Consider the following 26190-nt stretch of genomic DNA (forward strand, 5'->3'; position numbering starts at 1 on the left):
ACTCAAAGTTGGACCGATGATTGTCCAAAATGATTCAGATGTTGTTGTTTTCAACAGATTTGGGATCATTTTAAACAGATTTTCAGTAATTTTGGACGTTTTTTTGTTACTTTGGCCCAGTTTGGAGCCAGTTTGAGCAGGTTTCAAGTTAGTTTTGTCAATTTCAGAATTAGAGGAAATTAAAACCCACATTTAAAAAAAAACAAAAAAAAACTGCCATAAACTGTAAAAACATGAAGACTCGTCGTGTTTTCAACTTTCTGATGGTCCTTGAGATCATGAGTCACTATTCAAATGAACCCGACCCAATCGAAAATCATATTTAATCAAAATCACGTTAAAAATGTGGAAAAAAAACAGATTCAGCTCAAAACTGTCCAAATGACTCCAATAACTGCTCTTCTGAACACATTTTTTGGCCCATTTTGAACAAGTTTCAGATATTTTTCAACAGTTTTTAAAATTATTTTGGACTAAAAGTCTCTGAATTTTTGTCATGTGACCGTCGGTCGCCACTGAGTCGGTCTTGGACGATCTGTCGCCCCAAGAGCGCAGAACTTTTTCGGTTTTTACAGAATTCGTTCAGAGGAAAAGCTTTGTTTTTGGTGAATTTTTAATGATTTTATTTATTTTTTATATGTGTATTTTTCCCAACTGAACCACGGGTCACATGTGATCCGTTCGAGGACCGACGGAAAGCCGGAAAACCCAACAAATATTTCAGTTTTTACAGTTTCTTGGTCTGATGGATGGTGGCGTTTGGGCGATTTGAAAACAACATCTTTTAATTTGAGTCTCCAAAGATGCTGAAAGTCTCAGATGTGTAAAGTCAAGCCTCCATACGAAGACTTTTAAAGAAGTTTAAAGCTGGAAAATACCAACATTCCTGATTCTAAAAACCTTAAAAGCTCCTCGTCCTGCTGCAACCGTCACCGCTGTTTGGTCGGCGGCCATTTTGAAGTGTTTGTGGGAGTCGGAGGAGGAGGAGGAGGAGGAGGAGGAGGAGGGCTGCTGCTCCCTAAAATAGCCAGCCGGCGGAGAAGTGACAGGACAGGTGTGGCGAGGCCGGCGCTGGCCTTGGAATAACAGAGTGCTGCCATAAACCAACAGATTAGCTAACCCTCCCTCCGACACGACAGCCTCGCTGCACTCGCTCATTCCAGACCTGACCTCCGCCGGGCTCACGGCACCGAGACGCTCCGGACCAGTCGCCTGCCGCTGAAAAGTTCTGGAGCGGTCAGCGGCTACGTTCACGCAAAAGGCTCCAGTTTGGAGTCCTTTGGAACCTCTTGCATGAATAGTTTTTGCATTTTTAGATTTCTCCGCCGGGGGTTTGTTTCATTTGATAAAAAAGTGATAATGAGGAGGAAAAGTCGAGCTGTCCACAGACTTTGAGCCCCTTTTCCTCTAAATCACCCTCAGATATTCAGTTTTATCCATTTTTAGTGAAAAACGGAAACTTTAAGGACTTAAATCAGCTCAGAAGTAACTGTTAGAATGAAATCATTTCCCTTTTTCTATCATCAGCGACACCTTAGAGTCAAAATGTTGGAGTTTTGGAGTCGTCTTGGAAGCTTTCTTACAATGTTTTTGCAGATATTATGATCTTATTGGTAAAATGTGCATTTGCAGGATGAAAAGTTGAGCTACGCACACAGTTTTTGTGCCTTTTTCCTCGAAATCATGCTCAGATGTTTGGTTTTATCACTTGTTAGTGAAAAACAAAACTTTAATGAGATCAAAAATGACTGTTAGAAAGAAATGTTTTACTTTTTCTGTCATCAGCGGCATCTTAAAGTCAAAATGTTGGAGTTTTGGAGTCATCTGGGAACCTTTTGCGCTCATTTTTTGCATTTTTTGATGCAATGGTGCAACACAAAGTCCCTCGCTGGGAGATTATGTCATCTGACCTTATAAGAAGTGATAAAACGTGTCATTGCAGAAGTAAAGTTGAGCTATGCACAGTTTTTGTGCCTTTTTTCCTCTAAATCATGCTCAAATATTCAGTTTTATCACATTTTAGTGAAAAACAAAAACTTCAGGGACTCAAATTAGATTAAAAAAAGACTGTTAGAATGAAATATTTTCATTTTTCTGTCATCTACGGCTTCATTTTTGCAAACGACTGAGGCAGTTTATTGCTTTAAGTCACTTTAAAGTTAAAGTTTTGAAGTTTGGCAGTCGTCTGGGAGCTCGTGATGAGGCACTATGTGACCAGTTTTACTAGTTTTTTACATTTTTCTGTGAGATAATGAAGGAAAACAAAACGTAGATCGATCAGTAATGAAAACAATCAGATGAAGCCAAACGAGGTTCCAGCTCATTTAATGTGAGGATTTGTCGCTTCATGTCAATTTAAAGCCAAAATGTTGGAGTTCAGGAGCCATTTGTGAACATATTTGACTAACTTTTAGTGTTTTTTGATGAGATAAAGTGACACAAACTCCCCTGATGTGAGATTATCTCATCTGATCTTATAAAAAGTAATAAAATATGCTGTTAGAATAAGCAGAGTCTGCTTTATTCTTCTGAAATTATGTTCAAATATCAATTTTTACTGATAGAAATAAACATTCAGGACTCATGTGAGATCAGAAGTCACTGTTTTTTTCATTTTTATTTGTTTAAATTTAAATTCTGGGAGCTTCTGACGTCGCATTACGTGACCTGTTTTACACGTCTTTGCATTTTTAGATGCGATGATGAAAGAAATCAAAGCAAAAGCTGATAAATAATCAAAATATTTAGTGAACTGAAGTCTCGTTTTACATCATGTGCATCAAGAATAATTTCTTTTTCTGCTCTAACATGGCAAATTTCTCCACTCTGGGATCCATAAAGGCTTATTTTACATGTAGAAAGCACCACCGCAGCAAGAAAATTACAGTTTTTCTACAAAATTGTGTTAAAACAATTTGCTTTAATCACTTTTTACTGTTGGTGAGACTCAGTTTAGATCAGATTTGAGGAGTTTTTGCAAACAGGCTCCTAGAAACAGGCTAAAAACAAAATCTACGAAGCAGCTTTGAGTGGTGTGAACGCCCAGAACTCTGACTCACACTCAGGAATGTTGAAGCTGCAGCAAACACGTCGTCCATCTTCCACGTTCTCTTCAACCCTTTATGCAAATCAGGGTTTTTTTTTTATTATTACTTCCCAACACCGGCGGCTGCAGAGCGTTTAGCCGCCGCTCATCAACATCTGTAAAAGCATTAAAGCATTTTAATTATCGCTGCGTCGCCATCAGCGTGTCTGGGAGGTTGTTAGCGAGAGAAACACTTCATCAACGCTGAAATAACGTTTGCTGTCAGATTCACTCAGAAACGCTCCACGCTGGGGGCTGGAGTCCAGCTGTTAGCTTTTAGTTTTTAGTGTGATTTTGCAGATTTTTCTTTTTTCTTTTCATTAAAAACTGACCAAAATAACATCTGCATCCAACATCTGTATTTATTTTAGTAACTCGCTCTTTTCTTGTGTTTCACTGTCAAATAAAATCATTTTTACTGAATTTAAATAATCAGAAAAATCATAATTTTGCACGTATTTGCCGTCATGTGGAAGAAAACTGTGTGTTCATCCTGTTTTTAACTCGTATTTTATTGATTTTTTTTTCGTTGGTTTTGTTCAATTACAGAGAATAACTAGTAAAATAATAAAAAAAATAATCTTACTTTTTATAGTAGCTGTACAAAAAAAATAACCAAAAACTGTAAAATTGTCTAAATTTAACATCTGTAGTTTTACAAATAATAATTAGTTCTTTTGCGATGTGTAGCTATGAAATTACACCGTTTTCCTGCTTTTAAATCTGCCAATATATCATTATTTTACTGATATTTGCTGTTATTTGAAAGAAAAATGATGCATATTAAGGACTTAGAAATTGTAAATCATTTTTAGCTGTTAATTTTCCCAGTTTTGTTAAATTAAAGACAATTACTAATAAAATTGTAGAAAATAAATCCTGCTTTACAAGCAACTGTACAAAAAATGAGCCAAAACTGTAAATATTGTCCAGATTTTGCACCTGTATGTTGTTGTTTTTTTAACAAATATTATTCTGTTATAATGTGTAGCTATGAAACTACAGTTTTACTGCATTTAAATCTGCCAAAAATGTTGTTTTACAGAGAAATGCTGTTATTTAAGAGAAAAATTATGTATATTAAAGACTGTAAATAGTAAATCTATTTTTAAGTGTTAATTTTCCCAGTTTTGTTAAATGACAGATAATTACTAATAAAATCACGGCGCAAAACTGTAAATAATACGATAATATTAATAAAAAAACATTAAAATCTGTATTTATATTCTTTTATAATGTGAGACCATAAATTTAAACAGATTTACTTTAATTAATCAGCGAGAAAATATCAATAATTTGACTTTTTTGTTGTCGTTTTTCCAGTTTCTGTAGTTTTTTAACATATGTTTTCTATTTCTACTGAGTTTTTTTCTACAGTGTCGCTGCTTCCATGTGGATGTCGAGCCAAATCTTTCTCAATGTGTTTGTTTACTTCTTGTCCTTCAGCGAGCCGACCGATCCGAGCCGGTTATCAGATAGCGTTTGTTGGAGTTTCAGGCTGCGGCTCCAGAGAACATGAAGCCGATGTAATATAATAATAATAATAATAATGTAATAAGGGATCTGGTGATGTGTGTGTTCCAGGTGTAACTACGGCTGGCAGGGCCCGCTCTGCGACGAGTGTCTGCCGTATCCGGGCTGCGTCCACGGAACCTGCACCGAGCCGTGGCAGTGCACCTGTGAGAAGAACTGGGGCGGCCTGCTCTGCGACAAAGGTCAGAACCCAATCACATCAGGTCTACTGTCGTCTTGCTGTACAAACAACAATAGTACAGGCAAGACGAGAGAGAGCGCTTCTTCAGGATCCAACAACTTAAATAAATAACTTAAAGCAATTTAAATAAAGAAGTGTTTGCATATATAACCCAAACCTCAAAACAACGTCCAGGAAACCCACCAGCTCTGATCCAAACGCCTCCTGGAGCTCGTTTCTTGTAGAATCAGAACGCTTTTTTATTGTCATCATGCTTCTGTACGCGTAACGAAGCTGCAGCTGGAGGTCTCGGCTTTCAGCAAAAAGACGTCAAGTTCGGTGAGAAGATCATTTCTTCTGTACATCTAAAAGAATATTGTGACGTGACCCATCTCAGCCGGACCAGTCCAGGTAGACGCCCGCCCTCCCTGGACCTGGTTCTGCTGGACGTTTATCACTGAGCTGCTCGGAGGGATTCTTCACATTTCATTTTTTATCAAACTGTCAAGTTTCATCCTTAATAATTATAATTATTATAATTATTTGTGTGGAACCTTTCAAAAACCAAAGCTACAGAATACGTTAAAACAGATGTGTGATTAGATCAATTCTAAAAGAAATTTGTGCCAAAAAAAAAAAAAGGTCCAAAAATCACAAGATCACACAGTCAAGACTTTTATTTTTAGATGCAGCTCATTCAGCCGTCGCATCAAAACCAACATTTAAATGAGTCGTTTAGTGAATTCGTTAATAATTTTATCTTAAATGGATAATACTGGGCTGCAGGTGGTTAGCACCGTCGCCTCACAGCTAGAAGGTCACCGGCTCACGTCCCGGTGAGGACACCCGGGATCTTTCTGCGTGGAGTCTCCATGTTCTCCCCGTGCAGAGTGGGTTCTCTCCGGGTTCTCCGGCTTCCTCCCACAGTCCAAAAACATGTTGAGGTTAATTGGTGATTCTAAATTGTCCGTAGGTGTGAATGTGAGTGTGCTTGGTTGTCTGTCTCTAAGTGTAGCCCTGTGATAGACTGGTGACCTGTCCAGGTGAACCTGCCTTCACCCTGAGTCAGCCTCCACCCCTGATGCCCTGGTGAGGATTAAGGTGTCGAGATGATGGATGGATGTTACTGTGGCTCAGCTTCTCTTGTTTTAAATGTCGCCTCTAAATAAAAGCGACTCGATAACGGATTAAAAATGTTCATATATGTTGTGTTCCATGTGGTTTTAAAACCAATAAACAAATAAAATCAGCAAAGATCTTTAATCAGAACAACAACTGTGACTGTGCTGGGATGAGCTTGTTTCAGTTGTCTGGCATTAGAGCTTCATTATTTATGGAAATTCAAGGAGCTAAAGTCACAAACATGCTCATTTTAAAGTCAGGTTTTCTACAAAAGTCAGACTAGAAACACAAACGACGTTTTCTGCAAACATGTTTCACCAACAGTCGAGTCCTTCTTCATGTTTTGTTGGATTTTACACGTTGAGGAACTCCGATGCAGAAAAACGAGACGTCGAAGCTTTTAACGGATATTTTAAATGCATTTTTCTGTCCAGTTTTGCCACCACTTGTCCACTAAGCTATCCTCTTCCCTAAATGTTCACTCCTTGTTCAGACCTGAACTACTGCGGCACCAACCGGCCCTGCAAGAACGGAGGAACCTGCATGAACACCGAGCCGGACGAGTACAACTGTGCCTGTCCGGACGGATACTCCGGCAAGAACTGCGAGATCGGTGAGTCCGTGAACCCAACAGCAGAAAATAAAAACTCGATCCGAGTTTCCGTGTCTCTGACTGAGTGGATGTGGTTTAACGTCTGTGCAGCCGAACACGCCTGCGTGTCCAACCCCTGCGCCAACGGAGGAACGTGTCACGAGGTTCCGTCGGGGTTCGAGTGTCACTGTCCGGCCGGCTGGTCCGGGCCGACCTGCGCTAAAGGTAGGACTGGAATAAATAAAGACCACGTTAGTGTTGGTTCGTCTGATAATTCAACGAGTTGGTTGTGTCAGAAAATGGTGGAAAATAGACGTCAGTGTTTCCTAAACCTCAAGATCACAACCCAACAACTTTCCTTTTGTAGTTTATTTCCTCTGTGGATTAATACGTCTCTTATTTTCTGGATCAACTGATCAGTTGTTTGGTTTATAAAGTGTTCAAAAATGGTGAAAGATGACTTTGCAAACTGGACCGTTACGTTGTTTTCTCGGGGATGTAGCGGGAAAATATTTAACAAGCGCCAATAGAGTTTCACTACCGTCAACTTGGCCGCTCACGCTGCTATTAGCCGCTAACCGTTAGCAGCATTCACTAAGATTCTAGTTTGCATCCAACCTGATGCATTTCAGTTAAACTTATCAAACTATTTATCGAAGGATTTTCTTCCACAGTTACGTTTCAGCATCGTTCAGTTCCTCCTGTAATCATGATGCCAATGCGGCGTTTTCTTTTCTCCATATCGACCTGCTTCCTGCTAAAACCGTCTAACATCAAAGTGAAGTCATCCAGAACATTTTAGCGTTTAGAAGATGTTAGAATCTGATAAATGACAACGAAAGAAGAACGAAAACAAACAAGTGTTTTACGGTGTCATTAAGGCCTCATATGACAGAAAGTTTTCCTTCTCATCAGACATGTGTGTAACCCTTTAAGAAGACCAGCATTACTAGAACCAGACCCCCGTGCTGCTGTCAGAACCCGGGCCGGTGTCGCCGCCACATTCCCTCGTCTCTTGGCTCCATATCAAGAGAATAAACACCCCAAGATCTGATTTTCCAGCCGAGCGGCTACGAATGCCTCCGCGGCCGACACACGACACCGCGGCGTATCGTAGACGGCACGGAGACGTGTTTATTTACTTGTTGTGTGGCTGCGATTATGGTTTTAACATCAGTCTTATGTTTCAGACACGGACGAGTGCGCCTCCAGCCCCTGCGCTCAGGGCGGGACCTGCATCGACATGGAGAACGGCTTCGAGTGCCTCTGCCCTCCGCAGTGGACGGGGAAGACCTGCCAGATCGGTACGAGCTCGTCGGCTGACTCGTGGTTTTTGTGAAGCGGCCGCGTGCGGCGCGTGTTTCCGTGGAGTCCGGTTTGTTTGAGTCGCCGCCGATTTCAAAATGTGTTTGTGTGTGTTTGCCGCCGGAGACGCGTCGTCTTCGTCTGCAACTCGAGCCAGGTGACTTGAGTAAAAGCTAAAAATAACCTCCCGCCTGGCAACTGCTAGCCTTGGGACCAAATTTACCCTGGCGGGGGGTTATCTTTGGCTCCGGCCGGGGCGGGGCGGGGTATGTACGCTACGGTGAGGCGACGCCCCGGCACTCGGAGCCCTTCAGCCGCAGCCAGGAAACCCTTTAGAACCTGTAAACACGGAGCGGGCCTTGTGTTGCTGTTACTCTCAGAGGGCGGTACCTGGGGGAGGTGGAGGCTGGGTTCTGGACGGGGAGGGAGGAGGAGGGGGGGCTGGTTTTTCGGTAAAGGGCTCGGCGGTGTTGGGTTTCAGCGGGCCAACAGGTGCCGCTCACCTCCTGGGACTGGTATTAATGCGCTGTGTTGGTTTATGGAGGGCGCGGCGGCGGCGGCCCAGCGCTGCCTCTGAAACCGACCACTTGGAATCCGCAGGTCGGCCTGCGGGGAATGCAATAGAGAGACATCAGGCCTGTGGGAGGCGGGGGAGGAAATCAAACCTCCTCAGACGTGAACCTCAGCCTGTAAATGTCCCGACGAGCTTACACGTTGGAAAAAGAGTCGCGAGTATCACCGAGGTCTGACTGAAGCCAACGCAGGAAGGTTTCACCTCCCGCTGGGTGGAAAACGCACGTTAGAGACTTTAAAGGCTTCAATGTTGTGGAGCTGCAGCAAAGATCTGAGATACACTGTAAAAAAAAAACAAACTGAAAACAATGTAAGAATCTGGCCGCAAAGGTGCAAAAAAAATGTAGAATAACAGTAAAATACCAGCAAATATCTTTAGAAAAAAAATACATTTAAAAAATAAAAAAAATGAGCTGATTTAAATCAGCTCGATCTAATAGGAATGTTTTTTTAATGCAACGTTTTTCGCATTATTTAACGTCTCTGGTAAATTAGAACTTTTTGCATCAGCATCTTAATCATTCTAATTATTATTTTGGTTTAAATGCTTCAGAGTTTTGCATTTATTTGAGTAAAACAGGAAATTTGTTGCTGAAATTAAGCTGTACTAAAAATCTGACAGCAAACGTGCAAGAAAAAAATCTGGAGAAAAAAACACGAGAAAACTGTAACGTGCAAAAAAAAAAGTGAAAATTTTTGAATCTATCATTAAAATCAGGATATTTTTAGCTGATTTAAATACAGAAAAAAACTAAGTTTATGGTCAAATGTTGTAAAATGAAAAATTACTGTTTGTAAAATTTGGCCTTTTTCTGCTTGTTTGTTTATTTTACAATCTATTTATTTCTGTGATTTTACTGGATGTTTTCTGTAATTTAACAAAACAGGCGGTAAAATAACAGCCAACAGATGAGTTTCCTTTTTTTTTTTTCTATAAAGTGACGGCAAATATCTGCAAAATATTAATTTGCAGATTTAAATATGTTAAATGAAGAATTAATTACAGTTTGTAGAAATACATATTGTGTATTTTGGCCATTATTTACAGTTTCAACCAGTTTTTTAAGGGTTAACGTGTAAATTAATGTGTTTTATTCTGTTATAGTCTTTAATATTATCTATAATTTAACAAAACTCAGCAACATAACAGTAAATTGCTCAAAAGATGATGTTTATAGATGAATTCTTCGACTTGTTTGAAGCCGACTGGACCAAAAGCTGGACAACGTTGTGCAGCACATGAGGACTAAACGAGTATAAAAAGGCTGAAAGGCTGAAAATGAGACTTTTTCTGTTCACACACTCTTATTACAAACTAAGGACCTGCTGCTCTGCTATCAGTGTCTACAGCTGGTTTACACACAGCGTTTAGTCGACTTGTGTTTGGGCCGCTGAGCGTTCATCGTTTAATCATCCATAAAACACGGTGAATGAACCGACTGGGATTGTTGTTGTTCTCGCTCATGAGAAAGAAGAAAAAAAAAAAAGGAGAAGAAAATCCAGGAATCAAATCAACTTTCAAATGTTCTTGGATCCTGTCAGAACGTGTCGAAGGAACAGCGGGACGTGATTCTCACATGCGGCTCTGAAATCATTTTACGGATCCGCTGGTGAGAAACAGGAATGACGATGGTCATTAATCAAGATGTGGGAAAGAGTTCTGAGCTTTGGAACGCCCTGCACAGCGCCACGGGTCCAACGCCGTCACACGGGAACGTCTCTGTACCTGAAACACCGAATGCCAGCAAAAATAATCCCTGTTTGTTCTTTTCAGATTTGTTTTATTGGGTAAATAAGATAATCTGCAGAAGATAACAACCAGAAAAACAGACGCTGCCATGAAACCTGCGCTCTCTGGCCTTTATTTGTAGATTAGATACAACAATGTAGTACTGTGGTGTTTGTTTGTCCTTAAATATGGATAAAAGTCCTTAAAACATGTTGTTAATACGCCTCCCATTGGGCTTCCATGGCATGCTAATGGCTAAAAATCCATGAATGCTAGCAAAATAATTCTTTTTTTTTTTTTTGGTTTAAAAAGGCAAATAGTGAAAATTTTCCCATCTAGTAATATATTTGAGTTTTTTTTTTTCTTAATTATGGATAGAAATCCCCAAAACATGTTGTTAATACGCCTCCCATTGGGCTTTATTAGCATGCTAATGGCTAAAATCTGTGAATGCTAGCAAAATATTTCCTTGTACTTTCGGTTTAAAATGAAAGTTGTCCCCACTTAGTAATATGTTTTTTTATTTATTCTTACTTATGGATGGATATCTTAACATGTTGCAACTCCTCCCGTTAGGTTTTGCTAGCATGCTAACGGCTAAGACCCATGAATGCTAATAAAATAATTCTGTTTTTTTCTTGTTTAAAATGACAAGCTGTAAAGATTTCCTATCTACTGCTGTCCTAAGTGTTTATTTATTATTCATTATAGATTCCATTGGATTTTGATAGCATGCTAGTAGCTACAATGAACGAATGCTAGCAAAACAGCCTCAGTTTTTGCCTTTTTTATTGATGGATAAATGAGATTATTAACTGAAAATAACCCCCAGAAAAGCAGAAGCGACCAGAAACCTGCGATCTTTGTGCTTCGTTTCTGCATTTGTTAGGATTCTGTGCTTGGTGACGGGGCTTCTGACTCGTTCTCTTTATGTCTCACCTCCATTTTGCAGACGTTAATGAGTGTGCGGGGAAGCCTTGCCTCAATGCTTACTCTTGCAAAAACTTGATTGGTGGATATCACTGTGCCTGCTTTCGTGGATGGGTTGGCCAGAACTGTGACATCAGTTAGTATCGATCCAGAAAATCATCAGTCTCCAGCTTCTTTCCAGCTTCCTGTAGCACCTCCAGCTCAAACCCAGCAGCCTTCGCTAGCTAGCTCCAGTTTGCCTGTCCATTATTTAAGCTAAATCAGTTCTGCACAGCATGCTAATAGCTAAAACTCTTCTCTCTGACATCTGTTTAGTAGCTTCAACACCAGTTTATCCAAGAATATGGACCCCAGAGACATGTTACAACAGTCCCACTGGGCTTTGCTAGCATGCTAATGGCTAAGATCCAGGGAAGCTAGCAGAATTAACAGTTCTTTTTCTTCTTAAAATGGCAAGTTGTTAAAAATTTTCCCATCTAGTGCTGTGATTAGAGTTTATTTATCTTCAAATATGGTCACAAACATGTTGCATTTTTTCCCATTGGGCTTTGATAGCATGCTAATAGCTAAAATCCATGTCAGGGCTTTCAGATTTTTTTTTTTTTTTTTAAACAGCAAGTTGTTAAATTTTTCCCATCTACTGCTGTAGTAAGAGTTTACTCCTTCGTTCATTTATTTATTCTTGAATTTGTTCGAACTTTTCCAAAAACATGTTGCAAATTCTTCCGTTGGACTTTGATAGCATGCTAATGGAAAAGATCAATAAATGCTAGTGGAATAATTTCAGTTTTTTTTTTTGTTTAAATGGCAAATTCATAGAAATTTTCCCAACTACTGCTGTGATTGCGGTTTGTTTATCTTTAAATATGGTTGAATATCCCCAAGACATTTTGCATTTTTCCCATTGGTTTTTGATAGCATGCTAATGGCTAAGATCAATAAATGCTAGCAGAACAATTTCAGTTTGTTTTTCTTGATTGAAATATAAAAATTTTCTCATCAAGCACTTTAGTCGGGGTTTATTAATCCTCGCCAAACATTTTGCAAATCCTCCCATGGGGGTTAGATGCGAATGAAGAAGCCCAACAAATGCTAGCAGAGTAATTTCAGATTTTTTCTTTTTTTTTTAATCCCAAGTTATTAAAATGTGCTCATCTAGTGCTGTCGTAGGGGTTTATCAATCCTTCCATATTTGGGGAAATCACCAAACCAGGTTGCAAATTCTCCCATTGGACTTTACTAGCATGCTAATGGCTAAGACCCACAAATGCTAACGAAAAAAACACTGACTTTTCACATTTAAAATGGCAGGTTGTTAAAAATTTTCCCATTTCCCATCTCGTGCTGTAGTTAGAGTTTATTCATGCATTCATTCGTTTATTCTCGAATTCTTTAATTAGCATGCTAATGGCTAAGATCATGATGGAATCATTCTGTTTAATCAAATATTAATTCTTCGTACAGTTTTTAGAATCACAAAAACGTGTTTTACTGCAGCCCTGTTAGCGGCGTGCTAATTAGCTTGGAAAAAGCATTTTAAAAAAACGTCTGCAGGGAATTTAATGGAGTTTCAGTGGAAGCTAAGCTAGTTAGCCAAGCGTGCTGGGTTTTAGCTCCCTACTTAGCCTCTTTTAAACCTCTCTGATGGCTGACTGAAGCACGTTGGCAAACTCTCCTCGACTAAAAGCTACGACTGTGTTTCCAGACTTTAACCCTTTAGCCGTAGTTCCTCCTTAGTTGCACGATTCTCAGCTCGCTGCTCCTCTCAATCTGCACCTCGTATCTTTCTGGCTGCATGTTTGTTGACCTGAACCTGGAACCCTCTAACGTTCTCTCCGACTGATTCGTCCCCAGACATGAACAGCTGCCACGGACAGTGTCAGAACGGAGGAACCTGCAAGGTGAGGCTCCCCAGCACTCAGCTCTTTGTTGGGTTTTCTACTTTCTGTCTTAATGTGGGAACATGAACGCTGTCGATCATCAGACGAGCTGTCAGGACTTCAAAGAGGCGCTCGGAGGCGTTTCGGCTCGCAGGGCGTGAGAGGGCTGTTCCTGCTCTGATAGACGGGAACACATCTGGACTGAAGTTTGCCCTGATTTAGCCTCAAACACAAAGATAAAAAACAATAATCACAGCATATTAATAATGAACTGTGATTCTACAGCACCTTTAAAGAAGCTTAAAAAGATGCTTTGCAGACAAATAGACAGAAATATGTTATAAAAGACGAGGAAAATGGAAAAAAAGACCCTAAAAGATGAAGAAATTTGCATTAAACCATAAAAATAGACAATAAAACACTAAAAAGAGTCAATAAAACATTAGAAAATGGGAAGTTTTAACAGCAGCATCCAAAAACATAGAAAGAAAGTGCAAGAAAATTAACAATTAAACAATTAAAGCATTAAAATAGACAACAAAACACTAAAAAAAATAGTCAATAAAACATTAGAAAGCAATAGTAAAACATTATAATAGACAAAATATTTTAATAAAAGCCGATGAAAATGAACAAAAATCCATGAAAGATAAAGATATTGGTATTAAAGCATTAAAATAGACAACAAGACACATAAAAAAGTCAATAAAACATTAAAAAGCAGCAGAAAAACATCACAATAGACAAAAAATATGTTATAAAAATGAAAAATAGATAAAGAAATTTGAATTAAAGCATTAAAATAGACAACAAAACAATTTTAAAAAGTCAATAAAACACAAGAAAATAACAGTAAAACACTATAATAGACTTTTTTATAGATATAAAAGATAATAAAAATTAAAATAAAGGACATGAAAGGTAAAGAAAATTCTATTAAAGCATCAAAATAGAAAACAAGACACATAAAAAAGTCAATAAAACATTAAAAAGTAAAATATTATAACAGACAATAAAATGTTTTAAACGATGATGAAAATGAAAAAAGAAGTCCATAAAAGATAAAGAAAATTGTATTAAAGCATAAAAATAGAAAACAAAACAATAAAAAAATCAATAAAACATTAGAAAATAACAGTAAATCAGTTAATCAGGCATCAGAATAAACTGTCGTTACTAAATAATGTTTATAATTTTACACTTTACAGGAAATTATTCTGTTTTTACTGAATCATTAAAAGAAAAAAAGGCATAAATGTTAAATATTATATATATTATAAATAATGTGTAATAATAAGTATTTTTTGTGCTTTTTAAAAAATATTTTTAATATTATTATTTCATTTTCTTAGTTCGACTACAGGTTTCTCATATTTTATATCCGTTTTATTATTTTTGACAAATTAATTTAACAAGTTTTCTTCTTGTTTTTTCTTTGAAACTTGTATTAAAGTGAATTTATTGTGGTAGATTCACATAATTAACCATTAAAGCTGTTTTGTCTCCTGGTTTCTGTAAATCTGGGTGAGCAGGGAGCGGCTAATTATCACTTCCTTTGTGGGTTAATCAGGTATTTGATCAGTAAATTGTCCTGAAGCCTCTGATGTCGTCGATAAAGGTGGTGTTTGGTAAACGTTGATCTTTGGTTTTAACCGTAATTACCTGAAGTGACGGTTTTACGAGCCGCGGAGCTGAACCTCGTAAAACCAAAACCTCATAAACGGCTTCACACGTGTGCTGGTGGCGCCGGAACAAAACCAGAAACACGACGATCATGAAACCAAACAGACAAACTGCTGCTGTGTGTCCAGGAGGTCTCCAGAGGGTACCAGTGCGTCTGCCAGCCGGGCTTCGTGGGCCGACACTGCGAGGTCCAGAGGAACCGGTGCAGCAGCGGGCCGTGCAAGAACGGAGGCCGGTGCCACGCCGTGCTGGACGGGTTCATGTGCGAGTGTCTGCAGGGCTTCGCCGGGACCACCTGCGAGGTGAGAAAGCATCTGCAGACTCCAGGAAACGGGCTCACAGTCTGGACGGTTCAGAACCTGAAGAACAGCAGCTGCTCAGATTTATTCATACCCTCCCATTAGAAACAAAAAACAGCTGAAATAAGCTGAAACTGATGAAAGTAATAATAAATAAAAATGTGATGAGCATCATGACGCTGCTTTAGAGTAGTGGTTTAAAAAGGCGCTTTAAAAGCAAAAATAAATAAATAAATAAAAATTAAAATTAAAAAATGAATAAATAAATGAAAATGAAAAAAACAAAATAATAAATTTAAAATGTTTTTAAAAAATGAAAGAAATAAAATAATATTTTTTAAATTAATTAAAAAATAAAAAATATGTTTAATGATTTTATTTATTTGTCTTTATATTTCTATTTTTATTATTCTTTTGTTTTATGGATTCATTTCTGATTAATATTGCTTTATATTATCAAATAATTCATTTTTTATTTTATTTATTCTTCTTTATATTTCCACTTTTATTTTTTGAAATTCTTATATCGATTTAATTTTGTAATTTGGCGCTCTCACCACTCCATAGAAATATTTTTTTTGAAAATTAAATAAAAAATGAAAATTTTAAAAAACAAGCATTATGGGACCCGTAAACTAATATTTTATTTTATTTTTTAAAATTATTCTTTTTAACAACAATTCAAAAGCAACGTCTTATTTCACTAAATTATAATTTAGCAAATTTTTATTTATTATTGCTTTTTTCAGTTTATTGGAGTGATTATTGTGAGTTTTGCCTTTTCTTTAATGGAAGGAGATGAATATGTTTTTGGACGACTGTAGGTGATCCTGCTGCAGTTAATCTGACAAAATGTGAACATGTTGTGAAAAATGTTTATCACAGGTTTAAATGTCAAATTAGCAAAACTAATTAAAGTTCACGTCCACCTATAGTCACTTTATTTACTGTATTTCCATCATATATTTGCATGATTTGAAGTATTTCATCAGAAAAAGTTCATTTAAACTCCAACATTTGTCAAAAGCTTTGACGTCGGCTTGAGGTGGTTTCTGACTTTGAAGAGCCGTTCCAGCGTCTGGTGGGTTCTTATAAACGAGCTTAACTGCTTAATGGGGCGACGATTACACGACGGTTAACGTCTGCAATTAATCGGTGGTTGAGGCGGATGCCGAGCCGTGGGTGGAGCTCTGTTAAGATAAGACAAGATAAACCTAATAAATATAATCCTGCAGACGGGAAACCTGCAGCTTCACAGCCGCCAAACGGAGACGATGCAAAACTTTATTTAACAGAACAAACAGGACGTTGACACAAGAGCGGATTCTTTCACACGTAGATGTAAAACTTTTCTCTTTCCTCGAAGGTGCAGAACGACCCGTGCAGCCCGAACCCGTGTCAGAACAAGGCCCAGTGTCACGGCCGGGCCGGGGACTTCTACTGCAGCTGCCCCGACGACTACGAGGGCAAGACCTGCTCGGAGCTCAAGGACCACTGCAAGACCAACCGTTGCCAAGGTAACGCAGCATCCGGGAGTAAAACAAACAAAACGACAATGAAATGGAAAAAAAGACCTTAAAAGATGAAGACAGTTGTATTAAAGCGTTAAAATAGAAACCGAAACCATGAAAAAGTCAATAAGACGTTATCATTAAATAGCAAAACAGTAAATTAACCAAATGAATGTACAGAATTTTACATTTTACAGGAAATGACGCTGTTTTTCCCAAAAAGTTTAAAAGAAAAACTGCATAAATCTCAAATATTTACTTAGAAAATTGAATTATTAGTTAATGTATAATCATTTTTCAGTTCAATCTACAAGTTTCTAGTATTTTTTATCGATTTTATTTTGTACATTTTACGAGTTTTCGTCCTGTTTTTTTCTCTGAAACTTGCATTGAAGTGAATTTATTGCAGCAGATTCTCATAAATAATCATTAACGCTGACTATCACTTTCTCTATCGATTGATCGGTTATTGTATTGCCCCCCCCCACACACACACACACACAGTGATTGACAGCTGCACCGTTGCCGTGGCGACCAACAACACCCAGAGGAAGGTGTGGCACATCTCGTCCAACGTCTGCGGGCCTCACGGCCGCTGCATCAGCCTCCCCGCCGGGAACTTCAGCTGCTCCTGCGAGCCGGGATTCACCGGCACCTACTGCCACGAGAGTGAGTCACCGCCGGCTGCACGGCTATATTTATCCGCCGTTACCGTCGGCGACCGGCTCACGGTTCTGACGGGAACTCACGCTCCAGTTTCACTTTATCATCAACGTCTCGGTCAGCGGGAAGGGACACTAGAGGGGAACCCAGACCTGAGCAGAGAGTGTTGTGTCTGCAGAAGGTTTCACAGGATCAGAGATGAATCACCTGAAATAGAAAAATAATATTAATAATAAAGTTTTTACAGAAAAGCAACAATAAAAATGAACAATTAAATGTTAAAAAAGTCAAGAAAACGTTAGAGATCAATATCAAAACATAACAGAAAAGACAAGAAACATGAGAAACCAGCAATAAAACATTAAAAAAAGACAAGAAAACGAAAAAATCTGCATTTAAAAAGACAAAAAAAATGTTAGAACTCACAAACATTAAAAAGCACGAGTAAAATATAAGAAAGAGATTATAAAGCATTACAAACCAGCATCAGATCATCAAAAAAGACAAGAAAATGCTAAAAAATCAACATCAAAGCATTAAAAAAGATAAGCAAGTATTAGAACTCAGTAACAAACATTAAAAAGCACGAGTAAAACATAAGTAAAAGACTATAAAACATTATAAAATAGCATAAAAACAATAAAGAATGACAAAAAACATGAAATATGAATTTTTACTGAGCTATGAAATCATATAGAATGGTTTTACTGGCTTTTTTAATTAATCTTTTAGTATTTTTATATTTATTTCATACACGATTTCGATCTTACATGTTGACGTCCTATTTTCTGTGTATTTTTGTGGTGTTTTATATTTATTTTATTTTGGTTTTTAAACTTTCACAGGACGTTTCAGCCATTTTTTCACCATCGCTGAGCTGCAACGTTCAGAAAATGTAGGAACTTAAAAAATGTGCAGCAGAAACAAGATGAAAAATCTAAATATTTTTAAGAATTTTAGGAAATTCGTAGGATTTATGCTTTTAAAAAGTTGAATGAGGGCAGAATAATATGAAAAAAGAATCATTTTGCAGTTTTCTTAGCAGTCTTTGGGTATTTCGGCGATGCAAGCCATTCGTGAGTCGCTGCATCTCGTTGTGAGACGTTTCATCTGAAGCTCGCCGCAGCTCCTGTGCTTTGGATGTTCCTCCGGTTAAATTATTCAGCCTCGGATTTGAATCACCGAGTCCGAACCGAGGCTGAAACGAGTGACTCAGCCACCTGCTTCTGCCTTTCGCCCGCAGACATCAACGACTGTGCGTCATCGCCCTGCAAGAACGGAGGAACCTGCATCGACGGGATCAACTCCTTCAAGTGCTTCTGCCCAGACGGCTGGAACGGCAGCCTGTGTGATGTCGGTGAGTCCTGAGTGGGAGTTTAAAAAAAAAAAAAAAAAGCATCGTCCAGGTATAAAGACGCGTAGGAAGAGCTCTGCCAAGTCACCGTCTGAGTCACGCGTGTCCTCGCAGAGAGTTCGGCAGCGGAGGATGTGTTGAGAATATGTGGCAAGCTGCAAGACGAAGGTGTTAGAAGTTTGTCTGTTTGTTCCAGATGTGAACGAGTGCAGCCGGGATCCCTGTCAGAACGGAGGCCGGTGCGTCGACCTGCTCAACGACTTCTACTGCAACTGTGTCGACAACTGGAAGGGAAAGACCTGCCACTCGCGTAAGTTCAAGACGCCTCGTCGCGCTTTAGGACATTTTAGGAACCTTTGAACTTGTTCCCACTGCAAGAACTTCTCTCAGGGATGTTTTACCTCCTCCAGGGTCAACTCATGACCACGATAGTCTGAGTACCACTAAAGGACTGAACTCAAGACTTGTTGTTACTAATCAAGTGCATTAAAATAAAAAGGGGCAACAACACAAGTTCCACATTCTGTAAATTCGACATTTCAAACCGGTCGCCCCCTGAAAAACTCTCGTACGTGACTCTCCGCTGATCGGTTAAATTTGTCAGGACAACAAGCGCAGTTTTATTCTTCTTTTAAGAAACGTTCACGATATTTCTTGTCGTAGAACAGTCGCTTTGCATTTCCCTGCTCGTAATTTATGCAACGAACACGAAATCTTTTCCTCGCTGACAAGTCCGCCAATGACGTAAAGTTCACGATTCAATCGGACGCAACAAACCTCCGTTGTTCTGTTTCCTGCAAAGAACCAGAGTAGCTTCTGTTTTCGTTGTTTTGCCGCACACAAAGTTAAAAATGTTGGATTTTCATGCTGCAATGGAAAAAGAAAAGGCTGATTCCGGGTTTTTGGTAAACACAGCACCCCTTAAGGACATCCGTCTGTTTATTTATATGAGGTCAGTCAGTATCACTCAACAAAACCTTGGTGCAGCATCTTGTTGTTCCGTGGTTTAAGCTAATCGTTGCATTTCCGGCTCCAAACCTTCGTCCCGCAATAAAAAGTTCTTCAACCATTGACATTTTTAACCAAAATCTCAAGACGTACATGTTTTCAGTGGCTTTTGGGAGCTAATAGTGGTCTTCAGTTTTGGTGTTTAGTGTTTTTTTTTATCTTAGACTTTAACTTGTTCTCTGTTTTTGCACCAGTTTATTGTCCTTATTGACAAATTGATGGTTTTTTGCACTTTTTCGTTGCTGCCAGACTGTTAACACTTTGGTCAACTCGGATTTTTAAAACTAACTACAAAGATAAACTCGATTTGATTTCCGTCTTCTCCAACAATCCGGGTGGTTTTCTGTTTTTAACTGCTTTACCTTTGCTTTGTGGACAAGTTTTCCCCGTCTGATGTCTTGTTTGTAGCTGAAGTAGACGCTTGCTAACACCAAGTGAAACGTGTGAACTCTCTTTCCCACGATGCCTCGGTGCAGGTGAGAGCCAGTGCGACTCAACCACCTGCAGCAACGGGGGAACCTGTTACGACCACGGGGACTCTTTTCTGTGCAGCTGCCCTTCGGGTTGGGGCGGCAGCACCTGCAACACGGGTAAGAAGTCGGCTTTAATCTGTCTGCACGGTGTTGTATCGTGTTGTTAGAAGCTGTTGAAATAACCTCGTTTGTTTGTTTGTTTCAGCCAAGAACAGCACCTGCGACTCAGGTCCGTGCGAGAACGGAGGGACTTGTGTCGGAGGTGGAGATACCTTCACTTGTATCTGCAAGGACGGCTGGAAAGGACCCACTTGTGAACAGAGTATGTAGCCGTTTGAGCTGGTTTTGGTGCCATTTTGGAGTCAGTTAGCGCTAATGTCATGCTTTGCTTACAGTCTCTTGGTATGACATGTAAAAACAGCAGAACAGATTCACAGGTCATGATAGTCCGAAAACCTCCAGGAGAAGGCAACTGGACTTCTTTTTGGTTCTTGAAGGCATATCCAAAACTCAAGGGGTTGATGGTGGTGTATCTGCCCAGGAAGGGATGGAGGAAGTACCCGATAAGTGGTGTAGTCGAGCAATGTTTTATGAGCAGTCTGATTCGGCAACAGTACACAGACCTGCACATAGTGAGGACTGAACAACGGCGAGAAAACTCTGATTCACAGTCTGGACAAAGAACATGAGATGTTTTGAGAAAGTAGTGAAGCAAGCCATGAACTGGAACCATCATGTCTAGCCACTGAAGATGGAGTATAACATCACTCATCTGTTACTTATAATGAGGTCTGCGCATCTGTCGCCAAGCAATTTTACAGTGAGTGGACCTTTGGAGCTGAGAATAATAGGAAGTCCCAAGTAGTCAGTTAGAACTGGAGACACCTCTTGGATGAAGGTGGAACATCTTCAAGAATCCCCAAAAAAATACAACCAGGAGTCCACGGACCTGTATACAGGGGAGACTAGCTAGCTAGGGAGAGCCAGGGACACATTTTAATGACATTCTGGACAGAGAAGACGAGATATTTTGAGTAAGTAGTGAAGGAGGCCATCAACAGGAACCAACATCCCGAGGGGAGGTGGTCCATGACTCCACCACTTATCAGGTACTCATATTTCAGTCCCTCGCCAACCAGTTTGACAACCATTCAAACTTGAGTCATGTGGGATGTTAACGGGCTTTTAACTGTATGATTTGGGGCTGAGAATAAAAATCTAGAACTCACAACTAACTTGGATAATGGTGGAACTTCTTCAAGAACCAAAAAAGATGTACCCAGGAGTTAACAGACCTTTGTATAGGTGAGACTAGCTAGGGGGAACCAGGGACCTCTTTTGTTGAGGACAAAAGCATGTGGAGCACTAATATAGTTGATATAATCATGAAATACCTGATCAAAGGTCACCGTTCTGAACAGGTTTTGGTCAGAAGTTAGATCTGAAGGTTTATTTTGTCTTTTTTCTCTCTCGTAGACGTTGACGACTGCAATCCACATCCCTGGTAAGACCAGTTTTATCATCATACTAAAAAGTGTTTTGGTTTTCAGAAACCTTTTAACCCGCCTTGAATGAATGTATTTGTAAACTTCTCCTTCTGCTCTGTGATGCTGGATTGGTTTTAACTGGTGCCACAAACAGCTGATGTTTCCAGAAACTTGTTCTCGGTGTCTTTCATCGATGCGTCGAGGTGTTCAGGTTGGATTTTTGGCGTTAAACGTAGACCTGAGTTCGCTCTAATCTTGGTTTGTTAGATGAGCCGTTGGGGCACAGCCTCCTTGATACTCGCTTTTATCCGTTAATGACATCGAAACATCTGCTCGGCTGACATTTCCAACTTTTCTTAGTCTCTCTGGATAAACTCCAACAAACCCCGAGAAGCATTGTTCCGACTTGCATAGAGTATGAAAGGGCTCCGAAACAGCTACAGGGGTTCTCAGCGACACGTTGGCAATCCTTTGATTTTGTGCTCCTGATTTTTTTCCCATTTTCGAGACATAGATTGGCGTCAGCGCTGCAGAACAGTGTTTCTGTGTGTCTGTAAATAAAACCAGGTGTGTTTCTGTGATCTAAATCCAACATATTCAAGTTTTGGGCTCTTATTCAGACAAAACAAGACTGTAAAAGACACAAAGCTGGGTTTTAAGTGTGGTTTTTTGGTCTGTAAACTGCTTTTTTTCTGTAAATATGTGTCTTTCTATGACATTACATTGGTTTATTTAATTTTAAATCCAACATATTCAAGTTTTGGGCTCTTATTCAGACAAAACAAGACACAAAGTTGAGTTTTAGGCGTGTTTTTTGTCTGTTTTTTTTTAACTTGTTTGTTGGCAAAATTAGCACCAAACCCACTTTTCTACATCCCTGTAAATGCTCCCGTCCCCCTGCCTCCCCTCCGGTGAGTGACAGGTGGATTAGCGGTGGTTTCGGGGCTGACGAGGTGAAGGGGGAGAGGGGCAGCGGAGTGTGAAGAGACGCCCCTCTCGCCATTCACCAACCTGGGGGTAGCCGCGAGGGCTGGAGGGCCTCGGCATGTGGTCCGCTCACATTTACATATGAAGTCTGGACATTGATCCGGGATCAGCTCCAGAAAAACTCGACTGAAGCTCCTCAGCAGGTTTAATTTGGATCCATGAGTCATCTCTGCTGCTTTTAATGGAAGGAGCAACACCTGTCAGGTTTTGTTTCACTTTCCCGGTAAATTCCAAAGAAGATCTTCATCGAACTGGATGTTTACCAAAATGCTGTTTCTTGCCGTGACACAGAGATAAAGTGGCTTTTGTGTTTCTTTTTCTTTTTTTTTAATTGTGAAATTAGATCCAAAGATCGGAAGGATCCAAGGAATTCCAATGAATTTCTACAAACTAGACCAGTGCAGGGTTTATATTTCGCAGCTCAGACTTTAAACTAGTCGAGCCAGCCTCTATAATTACTGATTCCAATGAGTTTTAGCTGAATTATTATTAATTATTTACATTTACGGATGATTAATACCACTGTAGGGTGTGTTATAGTCAGGTTAAGGAGTATTTTATAACCTTTTAATCCCTAATTTGTATAAAGAAACTGGTAAAATCACACATTAATAGTAATATATTGCCCTAATTTCAATATTTGCACTTGCTAAGCTATTTTTTAAAACAAATATTGATGGGGTTTTTTTTTCTACTAGAAAGCACTTTTTTTGTCTTAAATGTGCCGGAGAAGAAACGGTGACGGATGCTGCTCACATTGGAGATTTTACTTCCTCTCTCTAATCTATCTCTAGATTAAATTATACACATTAAATTTCACAATAAAATCATTTTAAATCCATAATTATACGGAAATGCAGCTATAATAGTGTATTCTTTCTAATATTTTTGACTTTATTTGTGACAATCGATGCAGTTTTTTTGAGTAAAGTTTGCTAAAAAACTGCAGCTTTTTGTGCTTTGTCCAGAGACGTAGCACTGCAGGAGCAGATTATATACAGAAGTATGATTTCCAGTTCTGATGTCGGTGTTTTAGAGGAGTTTTTTTGGCACTTAAGTGTTTATTTGAACGACAGGAATTTCGGACTACCAGAGTTTGTGAGTTTGAGTTTGTGACGCATTTTTAAAAACGTTCCTTCTCGGCAATTTTCCTCGATGAAGGAACGTGTCCTGTGGAGACTCTCGCCTCGTCTGACGTGTTTATTTCTGTTTCGACGCCTTCCTGTGTTTTTAAACTTGTGTCTTTCTGTCTCTTGCAGCTACAACGGCGGCCTCTGCGTGGACGGCGTCAACTGGTTTCGCTGTGAGTGCGCTCCAGGATTCGCCGGGCCGGACTGTCGCATCAGTGAGTCCTGGGAACCGGAGGGTCGGGGTCGGCGGGCGGGGGGTCGGGGTGAAAGGTCTCGGCGGGGGAGTGCGAGCCGATTGTTTCGGGGCGACAGATTAGGAGCTCTTTAGGAAGCCGGCGTTAACCCCCGAGCCCTCTGAGCCGAGCCGAGCGCCGGCAGACGGGCCGGTGCGCTCTCCCGCGGCCTTCTGGGAGAAAGAAGACCTTTCAGAACCGCGGTGTTATCCGTTTGAAGCGCTTCAAACCAGGCTGGTATCAAAGCTTTGTGGAGAAAGTGATTCTGAGAATCCCGTCACTCACTGAAGGTATTTAGATCAACACTCTAATCTCTGAGAAACGCTCCAAGTTAAACCTCAAAGCCTCAAAACTCACCAGCAGGTTTCTTTAATTATCACCAAAATGAAACCATTTATCAGAGCAAGAAACTGTAAAGAACTAAAAAAAAAAATCAAAAATTCTGATGGTTATTAAACAAATTGTGTCTTATGTGGTGGAAAATCACCCAAATCTGAGCTTCAAATCAGGATATTTCATGAAAACCACTTCATTGTAGATGTTTAGTTTAATAAAATAAAATAAAATCACAGATAAAAAACAGTTTAAACCAAACAGATATTAAAAAATAACACAGAAATCTCTCAGAAATCACCTTTTCCTCAGCTGAACCCCAAAACCAATTGGAGGTTTCCTAAAATTAAAAGCAAATCACCAAAATCAGACCATTTATCAGAGCAAGGAACTGTTCAAAACACAAAAAACATCCAATATTCAGACAGTCTCTAAACAAATCATGGCTAACGTGGTAAAAAATTACCCAAATCTGAGCTTCAAATCGAGATATTACATTAAAATCACTGTATTGTAGAAGTCTAATTTTAAAGTTAAATTAAATGAAATTTTTCATTTTAGATCTCTCAGAAATCACTTCCTCGGCTGAAGTTAAACCTCTGAACCTCAAAATCCACCAAGTTTCTTTAAGGATCACCAAAATCAGAGCATTTATCAGAGCAAGAAACTGTAAAACACAAAAGAATTCCAATTTTTAGACAGTATTCAAACAAATTCAGCTCCAGCTCTAATCCTAAAACAGTGATATTTTATCCAAACCCCTTTATCCTACATGTGTAATTAAAAAAAAAAAAAAGCCACCTATAATAAACAGTTTACACCAAACAGATCCTACAAAAACACTGAAATCTCTCTGAAATCACTTTTTCCCCCCTCGGCTGAAGTTAAACCTCTGAACCTCAAAACCCACAAGTTTAAAAGCTGCGTTTTCTTTTTAAAAATCATCAAATTTACGCCATTTATCGGAGCAAGAAACTATAAAAACAAAAGAAATGATCGGAGTTTTGAACTAATCAGGAAAACGAACCAAATCTGAGCCTAAAGCCTCGACATTTTATCAGAATCACTCCAACCGACACGTTATGGTTCTTATTAGTCAAGCAGAAGTTGTCTGATTTTCTGCTCTTGGTGCTTCTGCTCGCTGGTAATTCATCTCCGTCCGTCATCACTTCTCATGATTACCGTTTGGTTACCTCGAATGGACGCGTCCAGACCGGCCGGTTAACTGTTCTGCTTTTCTGGTTTCCTCCTTCAGATATTGACGAGTGCCAGTCGTCTCCGTGCGCCGAAGGTTCGACCTGCATCGACGAGATCAACGGGTTTCGATGCGTTTGTCCTCCAGGACACACCGGGCCTCGCTGTCAGGACTGTAAGCACCAAAACAAAACCCAACATGGGATTTTACTGCTGTTTTGAGTGGTTGAATTTGGATGTCCTGTTTAAACCTGAAGTCAGGTGTTAAACACTCGTGATTTCTTGGGTTCCTTTCAAAAATGTTGGACTTTTAGGGCAGATTTTTTGAGTTAATTGTCACGAAATGTTTCAGAAAACCAACCAAGCCGTGTTTCCGCCTAGTTTCCGTTTAACCGTCAAGCAAATTGGAGGCAAACTTTTGAAATGTCGCCAAAAAAATCGATCGCGTCTCTGTGATCTGAAGGGGGCGCTGTAGGCTACATGTCGGAAACAAAACCAACTTTTCTGTTCGCTCTCGTAGATGGACAGCTTTTTCTTGTGACTTCTTTAAGGTTTTGTGGTCGGCAACCTTTACGTCTTCTACTCTGTTCATGTCGCCTTTAGCACCACGAACTAGCCTATTAGCTATGAAACAGATAATTGGGAAAAACACGTTTTTCTTTTGGATTTTTTTTCGACATTTCAAATTCACGTTTCATTTAGCTTCGCCCAGGACAATTCCAATTGGATTAAAGAAATACAAACCCCGTAGCAGATTGATAATGGGGTTCTAGACGAGCCAACTTTAAGAAGAAGAAGCAACAAAACAAACCTAATCCACGTACGAAAAACAAATGAAGAGGAATTAATTCCAACCGGTAAAGGTGTATTGCTCTTTAACGTGGACTGACTGGATGTAGTCGGACGTCCAGGTGTTTTTGACATCC

At 39.5% G+C, this 26190-nt stretch overlaps 1 protein-coding gene across 1 annotated transcript in view; it reads left to right on the plus strand.

The window, feature by feature from the left end:
* LOC103362927 (protein jagged-2-like) overlaps window positions 1-26190 on the plus strand; it is an 82289-nt gene that overhangs the window by 44276 nt on the left and 11823 nt on the right. Inside the window, exons 5-20 of the mRNA XM_008289462.1 lie at window positions 4670-4800; window positions 6394-6513; window positions 6604-6717; window positions 7683-7796; window positions 11052-11165; window positions 12884-12930; window positions 14721-14894; window positions 16258-16408; window positions 16907-17071; window positions 18309-18422; window positions 18616-18729; window positions 19904-20017; window positions 20106-20222; window positions 21377-21404; window positions 23634-23719; window positions 25326-25439. Coding sequence (XP_008287684.1) covers window positions 4670-4800; window positions 6394-6513; window positions 6604-6717; window positions 7683-7796; window positions 11052-11165; window positions 12884-12930; window positions 14721-14894; window positions 16258-16408; window positions 16907-17071; window positions 18309-18422; window positions 18616-18729; window positions 19904-20017; window positions 20106-20222; window positions 21377-21404; window positions 23634-23719; window positions 25326-25439 — 1817 coding nt within the window. The remainder of the gene's footprint in view (window positions 1-4669; window positions 4801-6393; window positions 6514-6603; window positions 6718-7682; window positions 7797-11051; window positions 11166-12883; window positions 12931-14720; window positions 14895-16257; window positions 16409-16906; window positions 17072-18308; window positions 18423-18615; window positions 18730-19903; window positions 20018-20105; window positions 20223-21376; window positions 21405-23633; window positions 23720-25325; window positions 25440-26190) is intronic.

This window comes from Stegastes partitus, unplaced genomic scaffold (assembly GCF_000690725.1).
Source record: "Stegastes partitus isolate 25-593 unplaced genomic scaffold, Stegastes_partitus-1.0.2 Scaffold616, whole genome shotgun sequence".
Classification (NCBI taxonomy): Eukaryota; Metazoa; Chordata; class Actinopteri; family Pomacentridae; genus Stegastes; species Stegastes partitus.